Here is a 15774-nt window from a genome sequence, read left to right on the forward strand (position 1 = left end):
AAAGAAAAATTTTGCAAAGCTTTTTAGTATTTATTAAAACAGGGATAACTGCTGTATTTCCTTTGTGGAATACGTTTAAGTAAAACATAAGGTTTCATTTCTAGAATATTGAACTAAAAATAAGTTTAACTGAATTATTTGTATATGCAAGATAATAAATATTTGTAGAATGGAACTGGAACTATGGATGCTAAAAATAAAAAAAAATAAAAAAACTTGTACTCAAGCTATAGTACATGAACCAATACACATTTAGAAAATCCTATCAGAAAAACAAAGTCCTATCAGCACTTAAGGAACAGAACACTCTTTATTCATAAAATCATCGGGATCCAGTGGAAAAAAGTTCCTCTCAAATTTTTTTAAATCAAAGATCAAACAACTCTTGGGCTGTAATCTTAACTGAATAATGAAGCAAATATTTTCTAGCCTCTAAATCATAATAGTAAAATGGTGACTAATAACTAGAAAGATACGCTTTCCCCCCAAATAACCAAATCAACACTTTTTGTTATTTCAAAGAAGCTGCAGAAGTGAACTTTTCATTGGTGACAGTCAGCATATTTGCATCTGGACCAGTTTTGAGAACCAAATTCCAAACCCTAGGATACAGAAACACGTGCTCACCACAGGCGTCTTCTCACAGTAGGCCTTTCTCGTGGTTTTTTTTCACAGTAAGTAAACTGACAACAAAGTTCGTGATAAATCATAAAGGTAACAATACTATGAAAATTCATTTCCTATCTTAAGCAGTAGTAGTTGGAGAAAACCGGTCTTTTAAAATATTTTTATACAGTGTGAACCGGTCTTTGTATATATAGCACGGGAGACAGCAGGCTTTAGAGACCCAGTTCATACAATCAGATCCTAGAGTGATATATATATTTTTTAATTTACTCTAAAAATACAAAGCAAATTGAATTTTAGGGACAAAAATTAAAAGCAGTTCCACAAAGACGAAACAAAAGGTAGCAGAAGTTCTGTATAATTATCCAATAAGAAAACAGTTGTTGAGCCTTGTGAATTTTCAGATTTTTTAAAAATCAGAAATGAAATCTTTGTTGTGTTTTATGCTATGACGCAGAATTATAATAATGATGCCAGTGTTTAATTATAGTGGTGATTCTTAAACCTTCTTATGTACGCTGATATCACTGATGTGCTGAAATGTTGCAAAAGTCTACAGAGATGGAGAAAACACAAACTTTCTTAGAAGGGTGACCAGCAAGAATCATCCTTTGCCAGACCCTCAAGTTGTGAATTTCCATGAATTCTAGAGCTGAACCAGGACACTCGAGAAAGCTTTCTCTGAGGAGCCCACTATTCACTTACTTTCCTTCTGCCCAAGAAAGGGTCCGACATTACATGCTTTTCTGGTCCACACAATCTTTTTCTGCTGTCTTATGTAAAAGCCAAGAGCCTGTTTGTTGGTTTGTTTGGAGACCAGACATTCCAGCTAAGAACTAGCACATTTCTGGAAAACTTTTAATATTCCTGGACTCCTGACTTACCTTTCCCGAGGGTCACACCCTACTGGGAACATTCTACTCCAGAGAGTGGAGGCAATTGGTAAATTATGACTTTTTTATGGAGAACTACTTAATAAGGAGAAAAGGGACAGGTCAGTAACCAAGTGTCATGGAATGGATTCCAGGCCAAAGACTTTCTGAGTTCTCAGTGAAAGACCCCCACTTCCTACCAATGATGATGGTGCCGTCCAGCCTTGTCCCCTGAGATGCTTGCTGGGTATGGACGCCCTCTGAGATGTGAGAGGCCTGGCTGGGCTTTTGGTGGCTGACCCTTAGTGCAGCTTGCTATGCACGGGGTAGAGTAAGGTCATGTGTTCCGCCCCCTTGAAAGGCAGCTTCTCATTGGAGTAATAGTGCACCACTTCCGGGATGCTGTCAAACACCGCACTCATCTGGTTCAGTGTGTACTTGTTGTCCTTGGTCTGAGCCACTATAATATGGACGCATCCTTGACTAGTCCTAGAACAAAACAGAAATCAAAACGGAGACATGAAGGCGCGCGCAGGGGATCCTCCGCCCCCCGGAAAGCAACCCCAGTAGGATTCAGAGGAGGGCAGGTCCTCATCCGTTCCTGGAACCGTTATATACAAACACACATGCATTCAACACTCCAGTGGAGCTCTTGGGAGCCTCGCAGCCCTCGGCTCAATGTGTGTCACCCTTGATACACACACGTTATCAGGTACCGGACAAACAAAACAAAAAACAAACCCCAGTCCTTCCTGGCCCCCAAATTGCCAAACTTGCTGACGCCCAAGTATGACACCAAGGTGAGACTGAAACTCACCATCTGTGTCATGGCTGAAAGGATAAGTGTAAGGCTTCCTCTTTCTTTCTTCCCCAAAGAATACGTTAATAATAATAATAATAATAGTAACAACCTGTTTCCCATCCCACCTCAATCTGGAAAGACTGTTCCTGGTCATATGTAATGACAGCTGGCACCAAAGGCTCCAAGATCTAATCCATGAGCCCCAGTTTCAGGAACAGAGCAGAGCTATTCCTGGTATTGTGTATCTGGTGGCCTATCCCGTTTTCTGAGCTGTGCTGCTCAAACACCCTCCCGCCCCAACCTCTTTCCCCCACAGTCTGATTGTTTCAGCTGCAGGGGCTCAGCTTCCTCAGGAAGGAAATGCTGTTAGGGCCCTTGACAATGACCCTCCAATATAGCACCACTGAGCTCGTGGAGCACCGAGAATTTCCATGATCCAAGCTCCACCAGACCGACCAGGCAAAAAACGAATGTTCTGTGTGCAGACTGGGGGAGTAACAGCAAGTCAGCGATTCCTTCTTCACCAGAAGAAACAGGTTATCAAAATTGCAGTTGGCATTTGGACAACCAAGGGGTTTGCTGTATTTACATCTCCAAACACTAGGGAGTTAAAGAAGAACGACTGACCTGGCCTGTTAGAAATTATCCTTTTTATCAGGAATTATTCCTCTGGTCAGAGGACCTACTTTAGACCAGGTAATGTAAGGTAGAAATGGACTAATGTACACTGACAATGAGTGGTATTTACCCAATACCAATTTTGCATTCTAGTCAGAGCATTTCATAGTCTGTTGTCCAAGCAAATGCAGCTTATTTTCTGGCAATACACGCCCCTGTGGACCACCTGCAAGTGGTATCTTTTTTTTGGATTATGCATCTCCCCACGAAAGAAGACTGTCACAGCGCACCCCCCTCCTGTACCCAGACGGGGGAGCCCATGAGGCTTCCAGACTCACTTTAGTGCAATGGAGTACCTACTGGTCCCTGACTCGCTATTTCGAACCAGGTAACCAGCTTCTTTGCAGGGTTGCAGTCGACTCTCAGCCTCAGCCCGGGTGATGGCACCATGATACCAACTGAAAAATGGGGAGACGGGAGATGGCACGAGCGTCAAAAGAGAAATCATTCCATAAGGCGTTATTTAAAATGCACTTCTGCTGGAAGCTCCGCAGCCCCAACTAGACCCTGCTTCACTGTCAGGACAGACAAAATGCAGATTTGGGTACTCCTGGGTCACAAAACCTATTCATACAAAAGGAAGCTAACAGGGCTAGTGTCATTTTAAAGGTTTTCACTCTAGACAGGAGGAGATTAAACACCAGGTTCTGGGGATGCAGTGCACAAAGGCACTTGGCTTTGAAAGCGGGTTTTCCTCAGTAAGCCCCGCCCAGACAAGTAATAAGCAAGTAAAATGGGCCGCTGTGCTCCGCCCACACCCAGGCCACCAATGAGCTCCCAGCTACTGTTTGTTATGCGGCTGTGCCCTGACTCACGGCTGCTTCTCCAGTGGCAGGGCTGGGTCCACTCTCTCCCCCTCGCTGTGGTCAGAGAGGGCTGGCTTCAGGATCTTCTGGGTCCAGCTCTTCTGTCGGTGATGCTGCCTCGCTGTCTCCTCCTTTGTGGAAGGTCGTTCGGAGCCTTCGAACTGAACTGGAAGGAATGTTCTAGTTAACAGCTGAGGTCCTTGAAGAACCCATGTAAACTTCCAAGAAAAAACCTCCTGGTCTGCGTCAGCTTAGGAAAGCCTTTTCCCTCCCTCTAACAAGAGCTAACATACCCTGCAAACATGCTGGGGGGAAAAAAAAAAACCACCACCAAAAAACCCTGGGACAGCTGAGCTGCTGTCTTTGCTACCTGGCCACACTGCGAGCATCCACCGATGGCTACTTTTTCTAGTTATCAGTGTAAAACACTTTTAGAGAACGAGAGGAAACCACCTGAATATAGTTCAGCATGTACTTTAAAAACAAAATAACAAACCTTAGTTGTAGTATATTTAGATTAAAAGACTAAACACAGTTACGGGTGGTAATTCCTTGCAAGAGCGTGCCTCATTCTATGAAACCAAATGAACAGTTTTTACCATGAAATAATGAAACAAACAGAAAAATCAACTCCAAAACACAAAGACACTACTGGATAGAAACTACTGGAAAGATGCTAAGATATCCAGGTTGGAGAGAAGAGAGAGAAAATGAGCAGTGCCTAGCACAACACAGGTGCCCCATGGAGATTTGTGAGAAACAAGAATAAACGAAAACTAAAACTGACCGGAAGGTTTGCTACTGAAAATATGACCTTCTCTCATGGTTTTGCTGTTAGAGGAAAAAGGCATCCCTATTTTTTTAAATCAAAGGCCAAAGAAATTATGTGGTCAGCCAAGTAGAAAAACTATGTCCTGGGATAAACAGGAGAATTACCTTTAATACCTATTGACAACTTACGTATCAGCTTCCTCTTGAGTTATTTTAAAAACTCACACTGGAAGAACTGATTCCTATTTTTGACCTAAAAAAAAAAAGGAAAGCTGGCTTCATCCAGCTTTCCAAATACCCTCACCTGTAATCCACTTAAGCCAGTGCTGCCATGTAATTATAGGGGTTTTAAGGGGTTTGGGGGCGGCGGGGGGAGGGGGGGAGGGGGGGAGGGGCAGCAAATAAGAGTTGGAAAAACTGCTCCCAATTAGATGGCGTCAGACAAGGGTTTTCAATAGTCATTTAAGGCATTTCCAAAACAGTTGGGCACTGCGAAGAGAAAGGAAAAGAAAGATGCCCAGAAGGATTAAAGAGAAATGCGACAGTAAGGGCTCTTCTTTAGTCAGGGTCTTCCAGCCAGGCCCAATTTTTGTTCCCCCATAAAATTCCTTGGGAAGAGACTTGCAGCTGAGGGACAGAAAGAAGGTGGCGTTGGCTGAAAGGCGGGGGCGCGGGGGGGGGGGGGGGGCGCCCCCTTCCCCGCCCCTCCCCCGACGCCGCCCCTCACCTGACAGCACCCGCACGATCTGCTCCTTCTTCCACTCCCACGGCTGCTCGTACTCGGCCGCAGGCCGCTCGTCGTCCGCGGGCAGCCGGCTGTGGGCATCCGCCGGCCGCGCCTTCCGCTCGGGGCCCGCGTCGGCGGCCGGCTCGTAGGGCGTGTCGTACAGCTGCGGCGGCTTCCCCAGGAGGTCCTTGGAACCCCGTCTCTTGGCCGGCGCCTCCGACTTCGCGCCGGTGTCCCCGGGCTCGCAGGGGCTGTCGAGCAGCTGAAGGGCTTTCACCAGGGGATCCTTGGAGCCTCGGCGTCTAATTTCTGAAAAACATGCACCACACTCAATACCTTGAAAGGTGCCATGGAAGCACGGGACCTGACCCAGTGACCTCTTCCCCTCGCACTGTCCGTTCCTTACAGGGCTGGTGACTTCCCAGCTGCTGGAAGGCGCCTACAACCTCTCCCCTCCAATCACCTGAGCCAGATAATGGGACCAAGTCATGGACCAAGCGTCACATCTGAAGACAAGTGCGCCGCTGAGAGCCCCTGCAGCTTGTGACAAGAGAAGTGGCCTGGGGCAACCTGTTCCACAGAGCTGGCCCCCAGTCGCGCTGAGTGTGATGCCCTGCAGTTTTTAATGTTGTTAGGAGGCGGAGATCAAAGTATTTTAATAAAAATCAAGGGAGAGTTTACTAAATTCAAAGCAGTGGGCCACACACACTGCAGGGAGGTATTTATGTACATTAGACAGCGTTCTTGTCTTTTAGGGGGTTTTAACGTAGTGGGGGAAGCCAGACATGCACAAATAACACGTAACGTGTTATGTGGAAAAGCAACAGTAATAGCAGTTAACATTTATCTTCGGTGTACTATGCATTAAGCACCATTCTAAGTGCACTCTAATTTTTATAACCACCCTGTGGATGGGTACTATTGTTTCCCTGATATTACAGAAGAGACCGAAGCATGAAGAGTTTAAGGAAATTGCCCAAAGCAGTAAGTGGCAAAGCCTGGATTCCAAAGCAGGAAGTCGGGCTCCAGAAGCCATACCCTTAACCGCTACCCTTGGATTGACTCCAAGTGGAAGAGAAATGAGGATGAATTGACTTTGATAGAGAAGGTTATTTCCAGTGGAGGAAGCTGCATGAATGAAGATACGAAGGTGGGAACCATAAAGGGCTTGTTCCCAGAAGGGGGAGTTGAGGGCTAAGTTCATAGGACAGAGGCCAGGAGAGGAGAGAGGTGGTGGGAGAAGCTGGAATAGTAGGTCAGGCACCAAAATGCAGAAGTTCAAAAAGCAACAGGAGAAGGTTTCCATGGTTCCATATGGAATGGAGAATGATTATACTTGTTTTCAAACAGGTAAGGACCGTTACATTTGTGTTTCACTGGAAGATAACTCCATCACTGCGTACAGGATGGAATAAGCCAGAAAAGTATGGTCTGGATTGAGGCCTAGAAATGGATGCAAAATACTTGATGCAAATCAACCAACCACAGCCAACCAGCCAGCCAGCCACAGTGGGAAGGAACCAGCAGTGTCTAGGGACTGACCCGACCAGCTTGGGGCCCAGAGGCCTTGGCTGGTAGAGTCTGGACAACCAGAGCTGCCGATATGGACCAATGGAAGCATCACGTGGTTCTTTTAAATGCCCATCAGGAAGCCTTCAACCTGTCCACCTGTCACAGTCAAAGAGGACCTTTTCAAACACAAACATCCCATCTCATCTCAGCCACGGACATGGTGTCCTCTCACTAGAGGCCCTGACTGAACTGGGCTGGGGTCCCGCCTGGGGGTGAGAGTTGAAAAAGCTCCCCCAGGTGATTCTAACGAGAAGCGAAGCCTGAACAGCATCTCCACACCTCCTGGGTCCCCATGTCCCCCTCTCAGTGCCTCCTGCTCTCCAAAGCTCATCTTCTCATTGCTAGCGCAATGCCAAGGAGAAGTGTTCTCGCGTATCTGAAGGGTATCTAAAGCGTCCACATCAGAAGGGTAGCTAGAAGAACTGTCCCGGCCCCAGGCCAGGAAAGGTGCCTGGGGTTGCCTCAGGTCTCCTGCACCTCTGGTCCAAGCCTCCTGACTTTCAATGCAACAGTTTTTTTTCTTCACTGCTGATTCTAGACGGAGTTATGGAAAATAAGAAACCAAAACATACTCTGCTCTTGGTTCCATTAAGATAAGGCTGGAGCTTTTTAAAAAAGAACTTTTCTATAGCACTCAGAAAAAGGAAAGAGAAAACACAAAGGAATTCAAAGGATGAATTTAGAAGTTTCAAGTTTCTGATCGGAGCCTACGCTGACCCTCCGTTTAGCCTGGCACAGAGGGAAACCTCGCCTCAATTCTGTCCCTGTTGAACTAAACAGAAAAAGACTCTATTCCAACCTTAAGACAGAAGGAGTCCTGCTCACAAGGAAAGTTCAGTAAGTTTGTGTTAAAACGATGGACAGTGATTAGAACCTTGAGTTCTGATTACACGTGTCTGAATTTTTCCTTTTCAGATGAGGTTCTTGCATTCCTTGACTTTGGGCAGTATGCACACTTAGAATTCGGGGACAAACACTGGAAAGCACACAACATAGAATGTTCCTTCCTGGGGTGGTCCTGGGATTGGGTGAAACCTGCAAAAGCATTAGCATCTTTTAAAATAACGTTTAATGAGGGGGAACAAAAGGGGCTGAATGTACATGGGCCCCTTCGCCCCTTCAAGGGGAGTCACCTTCCAGTCCGTTCCAACACCTGGCTGCCCTCAACCTGAGGCACCATAGAAACAGAAACAATCGTGGGGCTGCGAGGCGACCCTTCCTGCAGGGAGATTAGCCCCTGACGTGCAGGGCTGGCTCCGAGAGGAAACGAGCCTGAGAAGGAGGAAATGGCAAGAGGAAACTACACCCTGGCTCTGCCGATAGAGGCCATTTACCCGGCAGACGACAGAATGCGGCCAGCGGGCTGCAGATAAACAGCCATCTGCAGAAAGCGAGGCCTGACCTGCACCAGCTAACGCACAGCCGGGGGGCGTGGAATGTAACATGGGCTCAAAATTTTCCCTTCCCCATTCCCAACTCTGAATGCACATAATTATGCCATTTACATTTAAACACATAGGAGGAGACTAAGACTTCCTTTTATTATAGTAAATTTTTGTACTTAGCAATTGATATTCCTCCAGAATTGTTCAGCATTCTCTTTGAAGAGGGAGTTCTCTCTTGGAGTGTCTAAATGATGGCTCTATTCATTGGGGCGGGGGGTGGGGGGGGTGGGGTGGCGTGTTAGACCCAGTATCTCAGAGAAGCCTTATGATGGGGTGAGAGACTTGTCACCCCATTATCACAGGTGAATAAACTGAGGCCACGTAGCAGTCAGTGGAGGAGCCATTTTATACTGACTCCGGAGGTGTCTGTATCATTCCTTACTTTACACCCCAAATAAAATGTTCATTATAATTTCTATAATGCCAATTTCCCCCTAATTTATTTTATGTTTTCAAAACTCTACACTTAGAGCCTCGGACAGCTCTATGCTCCTCTTAGAATCAGAGAAACGGCTGTTAGGTAACTTTTTCACTCACATCTCTTATCAGTGCTCAAGCTTTTGATTTACAATTACTTTCACTTTTCTGAACAAAAGCAGATACAGAAGTCCTGAAATTTAAGCTTAACAAGGGAGGTCTGATAAATCCAAAACAGTCTTCTACTTATATCTATTTTTTCCATAATGGCAAACTTTTAAAATAAGAGACCTGAACGATGAGACTCTCCTTTAGATTTCACTATTTAAACAAACCATCAAAACCATTTGGAGGCAACAATAAAAAATTTTGAAACCGTCGCAACCGGAGCCCAGTCCCTCATGCGGAGTGACCTCGTGTCTCCACTCGGAAGCTGCGTAACTGGGACAAATAACTGCATCTTTGTGAACCTGGGTGTCCTCAACTGTAACACAGAGACTTCTAACACTGGCTTCTCAGGGCTGTAGGATGTCGTCATGTGCCCAACTTGCGTGATACCAGCTGCGGGAGGAATTCTCATGCTGAATGAGGGCTGTGTTAGGCAGCTTCGTTCTAAGGCTGCTTTCAATGCCTCAGTTTTAATTTGGTGGCGAAAACCCATCATGCTAAATTATACAGAATATTTCTGCCCACGATTTAGCAGTAATGTTCCCGCGAGTTTAGCAGGGCAACAAAGAGCTTTATGTTATCTATTGCTGTGCATTCAAAGTCATATCTTTTAATGAACAATCCTTTGACTAAATCTAAGAGAGAACGTATTCATAAATGTATAAATTCTTAGCTCTTAAAAGAGCAAAGTTCTAGGAGGGACCCAGGGAGCTTGGGTCCCAGTTTTGTGGCCACAGGAAAGTACTCAATGCCTCTGAATCTGTTTCTTCCTGTTCCGAGGCAGACTGTGATTCTTATTCTCTACTTCATGGCACTTACCACACGTGTCAATGACATACTTTCTTCTGTATTGGTGGTAGGTCTGTTAGCCCCTGGGCTGTGAGGTCCATAAGGTCATGTGGGTCTTGTTCCCTGTATGCCCAGAGCCCAGCACAGGGCCTGATACATATGTAGTCAAGAAATATCTGTTGGATGTTATAACATCATGAACAGTGTTCTATACACCCAAGATAGTGTTAAAATCAGGCATACTGTTCCCACTTCACAGGCATTAAAAACGCAGGACAGAGGCTGCGTGTTCCACAGTTAAATCATTCGTTAGTACCATCTCCTTCTCCTGCAGAAATGCTGAAACCAACTAAAAAGAAATCCCTAATGTTTCTCAAGAAATATGGGACATTTCTGAACTTGGACCTGACAACAAATCACACAAGAAGCAAACTGAAAAAAAGTAAAAAGGCTTAAAAAAAACACACCAAAAAAAAACCCAGCAGCAAATCTTTTATTTCCAGTTTCCGATAAACTCACTTCCTGTTATTCTGTCCAGCTGTGTAATGTACGGGTAGACTAAGAGGTATATTCTCCACATTGATTGAGAAGGTGCTTTTTGATATATATTTTAAGTGGAGAAACTTTAAAATTCACCAATATTTTTTAAAAGAGCAAAGAAAAAAGCTGGTAATTGAAAAAAGAGTAATTTTAAAATGTAAATCCAATTGAATGCACTGACTTTTATGTTTCTAAATGAATTTATTTATGTAAACTGTACAAAACGGAGCTTGAAACTTAATAAGTGCTTGAATATTAAATGCTAGTTATTACTATTGCCTTTATTTCATGTTGGACAATTTTGACTTTTCACTATACCCTTTGTGAGTCTCCGTGGCAAAGTGCCTTATTGTGTGTGAAATTCAAAGTGCTTTTGCACACATCATTTAATGTGTCCTGAGACAGCTGGGTATAGGAAGCAGACCACCGCATCTGGAGTGGGGCAGTCTGGTTTCTCTTTCTGCTCTGTCTTAACAAGTTCTGTGAGCATCATAGGCAAGTCAGATTCTTTTTGACCTTGTAACAAGGGCATAGCATCGCAGTCCCCTAGCTTACAGAATTTGGTGGGGATTATATGGAAAAAAAATCATTTTTAAAAAGCACAGCACTTTCTCTATTATCACTACTAATTCCAGTTAAAGAGAAAGAGAGGAATAAAAACCCAAGGTCACAGAAAGGTGAATCAAAATGAAGCATTATTTCGTTTAGAATATCCTTTTTCCTCAATTTTATGGAGAAGTAAATCTTTCCCCCTCTTTTCCTTTCAAGCCTCTGATATTTTTTAAAATTCTGACTAAGTTCATTTTCACTTCCCTTCATTCACAGATTTCGTTCGAGGTCACAGTCCAGTGACCTTCAGGGTCACAGCCTGGCCAGGGTACACCCTCCCCAAGCCTGAGCCTTATCTCTGCAAGCAGAGAGCAGGGAACAGAGCAGCGCTTCCTGTGACAGCGCGTTTTCTTCCTGAAGCCTGTCTCGATCCTTCTAGGGTGATTACCCTTCTGCTCAAGTCTTCTGAGACTATGCTCACGGAGCCTGGGCTTGACAGCTTTTCAATCAGTTTTGAAACAGAAGAGACAGTCTTTGATATGTGACTGATTATTTCCCAGGCATGAAACCCATGGCACTCCAACCAGACTCCCTCCAGCCGGCATGCAGAAACTGCATTTCTTGTTACGGATTAAAGAATGCTTAAGGAAAATGAGGAGAATGAATAATTGGTTCTAAAATCCACAAAGCTAAATAATTAGTAAATGTATTATGTTTAAGCGTCGTTTACACCAGCTTAAGAGAATTAGGGAAGGAAAGGAAAAAGTTGTATACCATAAACGATTGCCTGGGTCACAAGTCAGAATTGCTTTGACTTGAAAGATTGTCGGCTTTGGTTTTAGGAGGTTGGCCTTGAGTGGCATGGCCTATGCCAGTATTTAGGAATCATTTCTTAGGAATCAATGTTTTTGTTCCAACATTGTAGAGCTTGTTGAGAAATCAATGTTCGAGTATAAGACAGAGGACCACGTCATGTTTGCATCTCTTAACAATTTAAGATCCTTTTAAGTATTTAATCGTCCTCGGTAATGATTTATGACTCCCGTTATGAATGTCAAAGCTTTGAAAGTAGCCAGGAAATGTATATAAACATCTTAAAACTAAAGATCACAGTCTGAGCGGCTCTGCAAACTCACAAGTGTCAGTTTACATAGACTTAGAAAAGCTTTCAAGATCCCTGCAAATTCTAAAACTGAAGGATACAAACCATAAAGGAAGCTCACTAGATATCTGACCTTAGTTTTGGGGTTCAATTCTGGTCCTACCGGTCAGCAGGATCTGGTTCAACTGTTTCGCCCCTTGTCCCCAAATATACAGCAGTTACTATTTTACACATTCCCAGTGAGTGTGAGATTTCAGCCCCTACTAAGCAGCTCCTGGTTACAAACCTGTTATCATTTGCTGTGCATCGTAGGGTTCCATGTAACCGTCATTCTCTCCTACTCTCTCTGCGTCCCTTTGACCTTTTGTCCTTTTGGCATCATACGGGTCAGCGTAGTCTTCTAAAATGATGACCTGCGAAAGAACCAGAGGGGAGAGTTGCTGAGAATAGTCACACACCAGAAGGGCAGCGGTATCAAAATGGCTACTGACAACCTGCTGATCTGAGAAGAGGTCAAAATCTCCAATCAGTTCTGGACACCTTTTGAACTTGAGCTTGTTAGTCACCCAGCTGCACACATAACTGTTTTTTTTGTAGTATAATTGATTGTCAGCCATTCATTTAAACTCTGCTGATCCCCAGGGTTATTTTCACCTCTTTTTCTCTCCCTAAGCAATAAAGCATTTGCTGGGTTAAAGGGTGGCAGGGGTGGGAGGTGGGGGGTGGGGGATGTCTATAGCTTTACAGCATAAAAAAGATGAACTCTGGTCTACCACCTTCCCCATGACTTTGGTCTTTTAAATGCCACCCAGCTGAGCAATATACTCATGGAACGTCAGTCAGTCACCCAGCGACCACTGCACGTCCACCAGCACTGGCTAGGGAGTCAAAATAAGACCAAAATAAAACCTGCTTCTTGTCCCCAAGGAATTTGTAACAGCTCTAAAGAGAAAGTCCTCATAAGAAGAAGCCTAAGAAATAGGTCAAAACTAGACAGTGTTGTGGGAGTTCCACGTTCAATAATTCACAGGTGGACTGATTCTCTGATTCTCATGGGCTACATTCAGACAGAGTTTTGATCAGTATTTGTGTCAGAAAGCAACAATCCTTCCCCAAATACAAGGGGGCCTGGACGATGGCGTGTGTGTAGTAGTTCTGTTCTGTAGCAGCCGGGTGGCAATGTTGGGGGTCAAGGCACCCTTCTCTGGAGGAAGCCCCAGGCCCTGGTCCACAATCTCTGATTACATTCTCCAGAAAGCTCATGGAGCAGGACCACTGGAGCTGGCAAGAAGAATTTAAATAAACAGGGAGGAGCCAGGACGAGGGGGCAGCCTAGATGAGAGCCCTCCACCTGGGAGGAGATGGCCTAAGAAACTCAGACGTCCAGAAGTGATGACCGCGAAAATAACCAGGCAACCACTGCCCGGGGCTGGGATTACCACTCACTCCTCGACTCCATTCTCCTGGCTGCCCACCCTGTGTACTGCATTCCCAGCGTACAGTGAGGAAATGCGGTGCACAGCCCCCAACTACAAGGTGCTTTCGATCTAGTCGGTCAGGTAGATTACTGACTAATATCTGGACGGACTGGGTCCTCAGCCGTCATTCCATGACTCCCCCCCCAGTGCCTGGCACAGGCTAGGCATGCTGTAAATGTCTGGAAGAAATGAATGGAGGAATGAGCAGAAATGCCCAGTGCAGACACACATGGTCTGCACTAGTGGCTTCTGACTTGATCCAGACGGACAGCATGTTTGCAGCAGGGCAAGAGAAAATTAAAGTTCCCAGGACAGGAAGTGACTGCTTGGGCTGGAGTCTGAAAGCTCTGTTTAAACTCACCTCTCCCCTTTTAGCACAGAAGAGCGGATTTAGAACGAACAGCCAACTCATCTCTTTAAGAATGGAGTGAGTCTCTTCGCATCTCACACACCTTTTCCTGACTGCCTCATTGGACAGCACCCAGAAAACCTCGGGTGTGCGAGCAGCAGCTCTGCTCTCCAGATCTGCAGTTTTCCTGAGGGCATTTCCTTGTCCTGTTCTGTGCCCCTAATGCAATGGCGGCTGCACAACACATGGTCACGTGCTGTAACCTTGGGGTGCTAGTGAAGCTCTGAGAAACCCTTTATAGGGGGAACTGCAAAGGATGGAGCTTCCAAACTAGCAGAGCAGGGGGCTGACCAACCCCTTCCTTGAAGCTTTGAAATCCATACTTAAGACAGTTTAGAGATTACCATTCTTTCTGCTCAAGCGCTACAGTTACACACTGCCTAGCTTTATAACTGCCCTAGGTGTGGAAATTAAAATAAACCATATCTACATGGAGGTCCAACTGAACAAAGCAGGAACATCTCAATTACTCTTCTAAACTGCTGACAAAATGCAATCGACAGTACATTTCTGCAAAGTTCCCATCCCTAGAATGAGCATTAAAAAAAAAAAATTCGAATGATTTGGAATGAACATTTAGAGGAGTCACCAAGTGTTCGAGGGGGAAACGCACCCTCAGCTTCCCGGAGGCATAAGGAACCCCAGGGCTTAGCAGGTTTCCTGCGCTCCTTCCCGGCATCCGCTGCAGCAGGGAGAGGTGGTCCAGGGAGGCTGTATTCTTACCGTGTCTTGCTGCTTAGTGGTCTTGCCCTTGTCCAGTTCGGGGCCCAGGGTGGAAGGGGAAGAGGACGCCGAGGACGAGCTGCTGCTGCTACTGGTGCTACTGCTGCTGCTACTGGGGTAGCTGCCCTTCCCGTTCTTCTCCTGAGTGTCCACTTTGATGAGCCTGTTGATGTAGGTGCTGCAGCCGGAGCTCTTGGCCGCGCCTCGGTGGGGCTCCTCGTCGGTGGTCCGGGAGTTCTTGCGGCCCTTGCCCGCGGCGGCCTGAATCAGCCCCTGCAGGCTGTCGCGGGACAGCCGGCTGTCCTTGGGGGGTCCGACGCCGGCCCTGCCGCCCCCTAGCTCGGCGGCGGAGTTCTTGCGGCCCTTGCCCGGGGTGGGCCCCGCGCCGCCCGCCTCCGAGTTCTTGCGCAGCTTGCCGCCCCCACCGCCGCCGGGCTTGGCCCGCTCCGACACGGTCTTCAGGTTCAGGGGAAACTCCTTGAACCACTTGGCCGCCATGAGGGGGGCCCGGCCGGCGCTACTCAGGAGCGTCGTGGCCGCGGAGCAGGCGAGCGAGGAGGCCCAGCCCAGACACGGAGAGGCGCCAGGGGCCGGGGGCCACTGCATTCCCCGGGGCTGGGGCGCTGGAGGCCGCGGCGAGACCCCGCGACGGCTGCTCCGCGCGTCCCCCGCCGGCCGTCGCCCACGCCCGACAGGGTGGGGCCCCTCTGGACCAGGGCGGGGGGCCCGGGGCGCCGAGCGGGCGGGCACAGGCCGCCGCTCCGGACACGGACGGCGACAGGCACTACGCACCGGGGCCCCGCCCGGGCTCGTCTTCAGCGCCTGCACCGCCCGGGACCTCCGCGACTCTCCGGAGGCGACGGGCGCCGGGGGCTTCCCCTGCGTTTTCCTCCCGGAGTGGGAGAGGCCGGGCCCACGGAAGCCCCCGGACAGCCCTGCCCACACTCCCAGGGATGAGAGGGCACGGAGCGGAGGCGGCAGGAGTGTCCCCGGCGCCGCGACAGACGGTGGACGGACGATGGGCCGCCCCCCCCTCCGTGCGCCCCTCCCCTGGGCGGTGGCGCCTCCCAGCCCTGCCACCTCCCGCCCATATCCGGGGGTGGCAGAGTGGACGCCTCTGCAGGGGCGGGTCTGGGGGTGCGCGTTCGGGAGTAGGTGGCAGCAGTTGCACGTGCTGGCTGGCCGCGCCCCCGAGCTTAGAGCCCCCCACTTCTGCACGAATAGCCTTCCATCTGAACCAAGCCGAGCGCTGCCTTCAAATGTGCCCAGGGTGCGCCACGTGCACCGCTCGCACCCGGG

At 47.5% G+C, this 15774-nt stretch overlaps 1 protein-coding gene across 1 annotated transcript; it reads right to left on the bottom strand.

Moving 5' to 3' along the window:
- Positions 1-9: 9 nt before the first annotated feature.
- On the bottom strand, positions 10-15509 carry SHE (Src homology 2 domain containing E). Its single transcript, XM_074318821.2, has 6 exons — positions 14476-15509; positions 12152-12278; positions 5284-5592; positions 3795-3951; positions 3258-3377; positions 10-1988 (listed from the first exon to the last, which is right to left on the bottom strand). Exons 1-6 carry the CDS (start codon positions 15079-15081, stop codon positions 1802-1804), a joined length of 1506 nt encoding a protein of 501 aa, XP_074174922.1. The 5' UTR covers positions 15082-15509; the 3' UTR covers positions 10-1801.
- Between the last annotated feature and the right edge of the window lie 265 nt (positions 15510-15774).

This window comes from Rhinolophus sinicus, chromosome 7, assembly GCF_057876585.1.
Source record: "Rhinolophus sinicus isolate RSI-liver-muscle chromosome 7, RSI-T2T, whole genome shotgun sequence".
Classification (NCBI taxonomy): Eukaryota; Metazoa; Chordata; class Mammalia; order Chiroptera; family Rhinolophidae; genus Rhinolophus; species Rhinolophus sinicus.